Source organism: Sapajus apella, unplaced genomic scaffold (genome assembly GCF_009761245.1).
Source record: "Sapajus apella isolate SASKATOON/1434 unplaced genomic scaffold, GSC_monkey_1.0 scaffold86, whole genome shotgun sequence".
Lineage (NCBI taxonomy): Eukaryota > Metazoa > Chordata > Mammalia > Primates > Cebidae > Sapajus > Sapajus apella.
Window position 1 is genome coordinate 262,999 of NW_022437026.1, and position 10,428 is coordinate 273,426.

The window sequence follows — 10,428 nt, forward strand, 5'->3', positions numbered from 1 at the left end:
ATGATGTTATAATCAAAATTACATAAAAATATAAATAGTTGAAACTGGCAAATGTCTAGAAAATGGTAATTGCCAAAACCAGACCAGAAGAAATAGGTAACAGAATCAAGTTTTAGGTCAACATCATAGAAATGTATGCTGATGTATACATATATAGGCAGCTCAGAACCACAAGCCTACTATCCATTCTCTAGGTCTTTGTCATGTGTTATGTCACAAGTTCTAAAAAACTATGGTATTTTTTTCTTATGCAAGCACTGTCCCATTCCTCAGGTGACCTATTTTTGCAGATATTGGGTATTATCAAGCTGGGACTGGAATCTCCAAATTCTTTTCTCTAGGTAGATAGGAATGCAAAAGTATAAAATGCAAAAGTATAAAAAATCTCTTCAGGCCTGGGTCAAGAGTGCAAATGGAAGACCACATACCACATGGCTAGATATTTAAAGGGCATAAGTATACAAAGCTCTGTTAAAGGAGATATTTTCTATCCTATCTTGACAAATGTACAATCGTAACAACAAATAGAAAATATTTACCTAGCTATTTTGTTATACTTGAAACTTGCAAATCATCAAACATGATGCAATTAAATTATTTTGAAACTATTTAGTGTTCTGTAGATCACCCAATAAAGATTGCATGCATAATAAAATACAAATATTTATAATTCACAAAAATAGTTTTTTTCTTCCTCCAGCAAAATGGCTGCTCATTATCTCATAATCAAGATAACAGAGTATTTTATTTACATTAATTTTGAACTAGACAATCTTTCTTAAATCTCCACATTTTCAAAATTTTGATGGTTTTTTTTTTTGGTATTTTTTGAAAGAATGTGGTGGGTTGAGGAACCTTGACTTTTCACAGTAAACACAGTTGTCTACCCTTATCTGCAGTTTCAATCACCCAAGGTCCACCACAGCATAAAAATAGGTGTGTACAGTACAGTAAGGTATCTGGAGAGAGTGAGAGATGCCACAATATGTAACACTTTTAAAATCTTTTTTACTCTTTATTTTTTAAATTTTTATTTATTTTAGAGACAGAGTCTCCTTATGATGCTTAGGCTTGTCTCAAACTTTTGGGCTCAAGCCATCCTCCCGCCTCAGCCTCCCAAACTGCTAGGATTACAGGCATGAGCCATCACCCCTGGCAACTTTTATTATAGCATGTTGTTTTAATTCTACAATTTTATTATTAGTTATTTTTGTAAACTTTCACTGTGCTTGATTTATATATTAAACTTTATCATACGTAGGTGAATACAGGAAAACATTTATTATATATAGAGTTTCGTACTAACTGCTGTTTTAGGCATCCACTGGGGGTCTTGGAACATATCCTTCATGGATAAGGGGACACTAGTGTATCTGTTTCTTTGCTTGGTTGTCAGTTTTGTAAGTTACGACATAATACAGTACTGTTTTCTTTGGTAGCTGTTGTTGATTTTGTAAAATTTATTTTTTATTCACTTTTCAGTTTAGAAAAGAAATATGAGGGCAAAAGTGGGTAAAATGTGAAGGCATTTGGTGCCTACGGGGGGATGGTGGTGAGCACTGCTAATTAGGGAAGAGGCAGGGAATGAGAAAGATGGATGCTCTGTAGATGAGCTTGTCTTCAGTCACAGTATTGACAAGATCCAGCTTTAGCTCCACAAGAAATTGAGGACTCTTTTGAAATGTGTAGATCTGTCTTTGCATGTTTTATAAATCTTGGCTGTGCTTTTACCCGTAAAAGCTTCATTTAGCTACATATTCTACGAATCATGCAGTATTTGTACTCAGAACTCAAGCTGGTTGATTCAAATTTTCTATAGCTCAGGCAAGGCAAAAAGTACAAAACAATGAAAGAGAATATATCTTTATTTGCATGGTTGCAAATGTGAGTTTAAGTTTGCTTCAAAATCATCTATGAAATATTTCTGTCGAAGGTGAGAACATAAATACCTTACCTGGGGCTCAGCAGGGAAATTGAAGAAAAATAAAGATTTTACCAGAACAGCCATGTGAAGATTGATCGGCAAGCTTCAGAGATTTCTGCTTTGACATTGAGCCAACAATGAAAGAAGCAGTAGAAAAAGGAGAAGGAAGAAGAATTTCGCTGTACACTAAAAAATATGAATAACATTTTAGATCAGTGAATAACCAGCAGTGACATTAGACTTTGAACTTTCTCTGTTCTGACATGGAAAGTGTCCTGCAGAGTATCTTCACTCTTATACTAATTGCAGAATTCATAATTGGGAACTTAAGCAATGGATTCATAGTACTCATAAACTGCATTGAATGGGTCAGTAAAAGAGAGCTGTCCTCAGTTGATCAAATCCTCATTATTTTGGCAATCTCCAGAATTGGGCTGATCTGGGAAACTTTAATAAGTTGGTTTGTAGTTCTGCATCATCCAGCCAGATTTATGGATGGAACATTTTTAACTATTGGTATTTTTAGCTGGACAGTTTCTAATCACTTCAGTCTCTGGCTTGCTACAATCCTCAGCATCTTTTATTTGCTCAGAATCGCCAGTTTCTCTAGCCCTGCTTTTCTCTATTTGAAGTGGAGAGTAAATAAAGTGATTCTGATGATTCTGCTAGGAACCTTGGTCTTCTTATTTTTAAACCTGATACAAATAAACATTCATATTAAAGAATGGCTGTATCAATGTGAAAGAAACACATCTTGGAATTTCAGTATGAGTGACTTTGCAACATTTTCAGCGTCGGTCAAATTCACTATGACTATGTTTAGTCTAACACCATTTACCGTGGCCCTCATCTCTTTTCTCCTGTTGATTTTCTCCCTGTGGAAACATCTCCAGAAAATGCAGCTGAATTACAAAGGACAGAGAGACCCCAGGACCAAGGTCCACATAAATGCCTTGAAAATTGTGATCTCATTCCTTTTACTCTATGCCAGTTTCCTTCTATCTATGCTCATGTCGTGGCTTTCTGAGGTATATCAGAAGGAACTGCTTCAGATGCTTTGTCAGACGATTGGAGTTTTCTATCCTTCCAGTCACTCCTTTCTTCTGATTCTAGGAAACCCTAAGTTAAGACAGGCCTCTCTTTTGGTGGCAGCTAAGGTATGGGCTAAACGATGAGGAGCCCACAATTTCATAAGTCATTCAGACCATAGATAATGGCATGTTATACACAGAAACAGGAGTCTATGAGGAGTTTAAAAGATATTTTATATTTTCCTGGTTTATTCTATTGTGAAGGTCATTGCAAATTTTAAAATTCTTCTCGATAATTGCAAGTTAAGAATATTGTGAATTTATGATGTATATTTCTACATTATCAGGAATTTGAAACTTATTTGAGGAAATCATTGATAGATTCTATTGTAAATTAAAAATATATACTACAGCATTCTTATCTGTTAATTGTAAATCTACAACCTTTTGTTTGGCAGTGGCTCTCAGTTCTAAATCACTCATTGGGACGAGTAATTGAGGTAAATATATTCTTATATCATGTGCTCCCATTTAAATGGTAAATTATGGATAACTAGAACAGTTATTTGGGACAGAAATAAGGGAAGTTTGAACTTGCAACCATTACCACACTGATGGGTTGAGAGAATTGAGAGGGTTAAAAAGTTTAATATGAATAACTGCCACATGAAAAGATAACTTTGTTTTTTAGTAATTATATTGTGTATATGTGTACATGCACATTTTATATTATGCCTTTTAAAATAAGTATTATTGAGGTAAAATTTACATCTAATACAACGCAACATGTTAGTGCACATTTTAGTTAGAGTTTTGACAATGTGTACACCTGTGCGACCACAGCGCCAATGCCCTGCAGCCCATCATCCTCTCCCCACCAGCCCTTCCTTCCAAGCAACTACTTACCTGCTTTGGTAACTATAAGAGAGTTCTTTGATTTCTAGAATTTTATGCACACACACACACACACACAGTCATAGCGTGTGTACTGTTATATGTGAGGCTTCGTTAGCTCTGCATAATGTTTTTGAAGTTCATTTATTTTGTTGTACTGATCAGTAGTTTGCTCTTGAGCAGTACTCCTGAGTAGTATTGGATATACCACATAAAACATTTCTCTTTCCTGTTAGTGAACATTTGAGTGGTTCTCAGTTATTGGCCATTATAAATAAAACTGGTATCAACATTCATGTGTGTCTCTTCTTCTGGATATTACATTTTCATCACTCTTGAGTAAATACCTATGAGTAAAACCGTCAAATCATAAGGTAAGTGTATGTTTAACATAAAAAAAAAAACTGCCAGAGTTCTATAGAGTGGTTGCACCATTTCATATTATTTCTAGCAATATACAAATGTTTCAGTTATTTCACATTCTGGCCAACAATTGGTACGTGCTCTGTTTTATTTTGTTTTTCATTTTGGCCATTCTAGTCAGAATGTAATGGCATCTCATCATAGTTTTAATTCACATTTTCCTGATGGATAATGAGGCAGAACATTTTTTCATGTTCTTTGGATCATTCATAAAATCTTTTTTGAAATGTTTGTTTAAACCTTTTGCCAGTTATTTAACTTGATTTGTGGCTTTCTGTTTTTATTACTGAGTTGTAAAAGTTCTTTTTGTAGTCTCTGCATTAGTCCATTTTTATGAGGCTGACAAAGACATACTCAAGATTGGGTAACTTACAAAGAAAAAGAGGTTTAATTGACTCAGTTCTGCATGGCTGGAGAGGCCTTACAATCATGGCAGAGGTGAAAGGCACGTATTATGTGGCAGCAGTCAAGAGAGAATGAGAGCCAAGCGAAAGGGGAAACCCCGTATGAAAACATAAAAAAGTCATGAGACTTATTACCTACCAGAAGAACAGCATGGGGGAAACCACACCCCATGATTCAACTGTCTCCCACTGAGTCCCTCCCACAACATGTGGGAATTATAGGAGCTACAATACAAGATGAGGTTTGGGTGGGGACACAGTCAAACCTTATCAGTCTGAATATAAGTTCTTCATCAGACATAAGTTTTATAGATGTTTTCTGCCAGCCAGAGGCTTGTGATTTCATTTTCTTTACAGTGTCTTTCAAAGAGAGGACATTAAAAACTTTTGATGAAGTTCAGTAGTCAACTTTTTTCCTGCAAGAAAATTATTTTTTACTTATTTTGCTTTTAAAATTCAAGCATTTTTTTAATGGATCAGTTGGAATGTCTTTCTGTTAGAATGATTTATTTTCTTGTGAGCATATACCCAGTAATTGGATTGCTAGGTTGAATGGTAGTTTAAGTTCTTTGAGAAATCTCCAAACTTCTTTTTACAGTGGCTGAAGCAATTTGTATGCCCACCAACAGGGTATAAGTTTTCCCTTTGCTCTGCAGCTTCACTAGCATCTTTTATTATTATTATTATTGTTGTTTTGTTTTTAATTTTTTTATAGTAGCCATTCTGTCTGGTGTGAGATGGTACCTCTGTGTAGTTTTGATTTGCGTGTCTCTTAATGATTAGTGATGTTGAATATTTTTAAATGTTTGTTGGCTGCTTGTGTGTCTTCTTTTGAGAAGTGCCTGTCATGTTTATTGCCCATTTTTAAAGGGGTTGTTTGTTTTCTGCTTGCTCAATTGTTTCAGTTCCTCATAGATTTGGGATATTAGACCTTTATTGCATGCCTAGTTTGCAAATATTACATTCTGCAGGTTGTCTATTTACTCTGTTGATAGTTTCTTTTGATGTATGCAGAAGTGCTTTAATTAGGTCCTATTTGTCACTTTTTGTTTTTTATTGCAATTGCTTTTTAGGATTTAGTCACAAATTCTTCTTCAAGGCCAATGTTTAGAATGTTTTTTCCTAAGTTTTCTTCCAGGATTATTGTAGTGTGAAGTTTCACACTTAAATTTTTGGTCCATCCTGAGTTAATTTTTGTATAATGTGAAAGGTAAGGTTCAGTTTTATTCTTTCCCATATGGCTAGGCAGTTAAACTAGCACCATTTATTGAATAGGGAGTCCTTTCCCCATTGTTTATTTTTGTCAACTTTGTCAAACATCAGATGGCTGTAGATGTGTGTCTTTATTTCTGGGTTCTCTATTCTGTTCCATTCATCTATATATCTCTTTTATACAATTAGCGTGCTGTTTTGATTACTGTGGCTTTATAGTATAGTTTCAGGTCAGGCTATGAGAAAATGCCTGATTCTAAGAATCTTGCAGTAAGTTTTGACATTCTCTAGACAATATCCAATTATTTCTGCCAGTCCTGTGCCATCTGCCTCAGTGTCTTCTTTTCCTCAAGATAGTCAACATCTCCCACCCCATTTTCCGCTGGATGAAATAGGGAATTCACATGGTGCTTCTTTTTATTGTACTAGAGGCAATGATCTCTCTCTGTACAATTTTCATTTTGAAGAAAATAATAATTAATAGTTTAATCCAAGAATGGTAACAACAAAAGGCAACTTGACATTTAACTATATGGAGACCATGCAAGGTTTCACTTCTTGGTTTCTCCTTCACAGGATGTTCAACCTTCCTTTTGTGGAAACACTGGCCTCCGTTCTTCTCTTAATCCTCTCCTTATGGAGCCAAACCAGACAGATGAAGCTACACAGTGTTTATTCCAGGAATCCCAGCACTGAAGCCCACGTCAGAGCTATAAAAGCTGTAATTTTATTTCTGCTCCTCTTTATTGTGCAGCATTTCATCAGTATCATACAGGCCTATTTTATTCTAGACAGTGTTGTGGCAAGGACTTTCAGTAGTGTGCTGGTATTTTTCTATCCATCTGGCCATTGATTTCTTCTAATTTTTTGAGACAGCAAATTGTAGCAAGCTTCTCTTTGTGTCCTGAAGAAGCTGAAGTATGCCAATAAGGACATAATCTTTCATTTTATAAACATACCTGATATGAGTAATGATATTCTGAGAAAGAAAAAAAGAAAGAAGAACAGGAGGGCCACACATTTGCCTATTTCACCTACCTCTTTTTTTCTCATTATATCCTGTGATATACTGGGCATTGAAAATACTCGCTGAATTAAATGAAGCAGAAAAGATTGCTACCTTGTTTGCACCATATATGGAGATTATGTATTTAATAGTGAAATTCCAATATATTGGTAATGCACTTTACATTAGGCACTGTGAACAATATAATAGATTACTCTATTTTTAAATTTTATTAATATGTCACATAAACATTAGAATAGAGTAGATATTTCATCAAGAATTATACTATATATTTATGTGGATAGAGTGTATATAAAATCAGATTTACATGTATCAACCCATATAGACTGAGTTCTTATCCTAAAAATAATGATCAATTGATAATTTAAAACTAGGAAGGAAATCCCAAATGAACAGTTAGTAGAGTCTACAGCTTAGTGAAAATTTTGAGGATATGAAGCAAAGTCAATTGTAACGCACATCACTAAGGGTTATTTCCAAATATAAGCTCCATTCTATTAATAGTTTCCGTCATTTTCAGTTAAAAGCATTAAGCAACCTTGACCATCAAGAATGCTACAATTTTGACCATCTACAACAGACTTGGACTCTAGAATCTGAGTCTTTGGAGTGACAATAAAATTTTACTTAATTGCTTAACTGTGTAATGAAAGCAAGGGTATATATCAAAAAATCAGCATATATCAAAAAATTTTAAGTAAGCAAAATTGGAGGACTGCTGTTGGAGTCTAGTGTAGAGTTATCAGGTTTGGTAAACAAAAAACACAGAAGGCCCAGGTGATAGTAACGAATGCAGGATCTCATTTTATGAAAGTTACTATGTAAGAATAAATAAACAAACAAATAAATAAATAAATAAAGGTTTGAAAGAAAAAACAAATCAGGGATAACCACTCAGGTTACAGAATTAAATTTAGCAAGAAGGACTCCTCTTAAAAATGTAATTAGAAAGCATGTAAAAATTGCAGACTAAATAAAAGAACAAAATCACAACTTTGAGATTAAAAAGTAACAAACTTAAAATGAAATAATTGGGGACAGATTTTGAAGAACAATTATCTGTTCTCTAAAAAAAGAAAGAACATATTGCAAAGAAATAATACGGTTTTCATCAGTAAAGTCAAAAAACAAATTTTCAACATTGCAGAAAGTATTTTAAAAAGTCAATTATATAGTAATCAATAGAACAAAAAGCAAGGACTAGAAAAATAACCTGGACATTGCAGTCCTACAATGAAACTTTAAATGTGTGAGTAAGAATAAAATATCCCGAGAATAGACCATGAGATTTCCATGTGCAAATGTCCCCCTTTAGGAGAGTGGGGACATTTAATAATGTGTGGAGACATTTTCAGTTGTCAAAATTGGAGGGATGCTGCTGGCATCTGTTGTAATGTTACCAGATTTAGCAAATAAAAATATAGGAGACCTAGTTAAATTTACATTTTAGACAAAAAAAGAATAAATTTTAAATAAGTATTATTGTGATGAGCATAATATACGTTTATATCATGATGTAAGTATACTATGGAGGGCCAATTATAGACTTGCATCACTGATAATTGGATACATAGACAATGACCATTGTTTGTTGCTTATTTGAAATCAAATTGAACTGACACACCCTGTATTTCACCTGCTCACTCTACGAGGACAAGGATGCTGCCGACATCTCACAATGCACATGACAGCCCCTCACAACAGAGAATTATCTGGCATAAAATGTAAATTGTGCTAAAGTTAAAAACCATGTGGCTAGGCATGGTGGCTCATGCCTGTAATCTCAGTACTTTGGGAGGGCAAGGAGGGCAGATTATGAGGTTGGGAGTTCGAGACCAGCCTGACCAACATGGTAAAACCCTGTCTCTACTAAAAATACAAAAATTAGCCAGGTGTCATGGCGGGTGCCTATAATCCCAGCTACTCAGGAGGCTGAGGCAGGAGAATCACTTGAACCCGGGAAGCAGAGGTTGCAGTGAGCCAAGATTGCGCCACTACACTCCAGCCTGGGCAACAGAGTATGATTTCATCTCAAAAAAACCCAAAAAACAAAACAAAAAACCCCATGATTTATGAAGATGTAATAAGAAAATCAGCAACTCCATAGTAGCAATTACAGCCGAAAAAATAAAATCAGTTATAAAAACAAACAAAATAAAGCATGCTTTGTGAAGATGTCATAACGAAAAGCACAAGCTCCATAGTAGCAATTATGGCTGAAAAAATAAAATCAATCTTGCTACAAGACTTCACACAGACCAGTTGCCTTCCTTATCTCTGAAATGTCCAACTTACCATACATAGGCTCTGATTTCTGCACATACAGTCGCAGCTCACACTTGCTCCTAACCAGGCCTTACTTTGAGACAGGAAAGATTTAGACTGCTTTATTCCTTCACCAATTGCTGATAAATGAGCTGTGATGGCTTCCAGTTAAAATAATTTGTGGGTGAATAATTCACAAAATATACTTAATGTTTAAAAATTGGAGAACAGAAATTCTCAACGCTGTGTTCTTGTTTATGGGGTACTCTGAATCCCTAAGCCCCATAATTTTGTAGATAGCTTGTTTATGGCAGTCTTCTCCTATTTAACTCTATGATTTTATATTTTACTTCTCTTCCTCCTATCATGATATGGGATATTCTAATAATGCAGTTTAGCAATTTTGGTAAGTGATCATCACTGGCTTAATTTAAATCAGAAAATGGCATACCCCTTATGAAATCAGATTAGTCACTTTGCTTCAACTTTTCTTTTTTTTCTTCTTTCTTTCTTCTTTTTTTTTTTTTGAGGCAGAGTTTCGCTCTTGTTACCCAGGCTGGGGTGCAATGGCGCGATCTCTGCTCACCGCAACCTCCGCCTCCTGGGTTCAGGCAATTCTCCTGCCTCAGCCTCCTGAGTAGCGGGGATTACAGGCACACACTACCATGCCCAGCTAATTTTCTGTATTTTTAGTAGAGACAGGGTTTCACTATGTTGACCAGGATGGTCTCGATCTCTTGACCTTGTGATCCAACCGCCTCGGCCTCCCAAAGTGCTGGGATTACAGGCGTGAGCCACCACGCCCGGCCCTGCTTTCAACCTTTCTAACTGCTCCAGTGTTCTCATAGGGTAGTGTCATCCATGAAGTCACAGTTCTCCTCCTGTCCCACTTACCTCTGGACTCATCTCTTATCTAAAATTAAAACAAATTTTAATGCAAGAGAAAGAAATAGCTTTTGAAAGCTATTTCTGATGGACTTAGTTCTGTTGAAAAATAAAAGCTACATTTGATTTGGCCTGTGTCCTTCTAATGATTAGTAGAGTTTGGTATAGAGTGAACTGTATGGTTGGTATGAGTGTGTTTTGACAGTCCAACACTTGCATTAACAGAGACCGATGGATTAACGGCAGCGGCTAGATTGTCTTTCTGACCCATGAAGGCATTTTTTGACAAGCAAAAGAAGATAAATGAAAATATATAGTAAGAAATTGATGCTGGGATGAAAACCTCTGCATCCTTGCTGTGAA

The 10,428-nt window shown here is 35.4% G+C and overlaps 1 protein-coding gene across 1 annotated transcript; it reads left to right on the forward strand.

The window, feature by feature from the left end:
* Positions 1 to 1,791: 1,791 nt before the first annotated feature.
* On the forward strand, positions 1,792 to 3,772 carry TAS2R13 (taste 2 receptor member 13). The gene has a single exon (XM_032254308.1). It carries the CDS (start codon positions 2,188 to 2,190, stop codon positions 3,097 to 3,099), a length of 912 nt encoding a protein of 303 aa, XP_032110199.1. The 5' UTR covers positions 1,792 to 2,187; the 3' UTR covers positions 3,100 to 3,772.
* The last annotated feature ends 6,656 nt before the right edge of the window (positions 3,773 to 10,428 follow it).

Excerpts from the sequence above, each read along its gene's own strand:
- TAS2R13 (XM_032254308.1), top strand. The coding sequence starts at position 2,188 with ATGGAAAGTGTCCTGCAGAGTATCTTCACTCTTATACTAATTGCAGAA.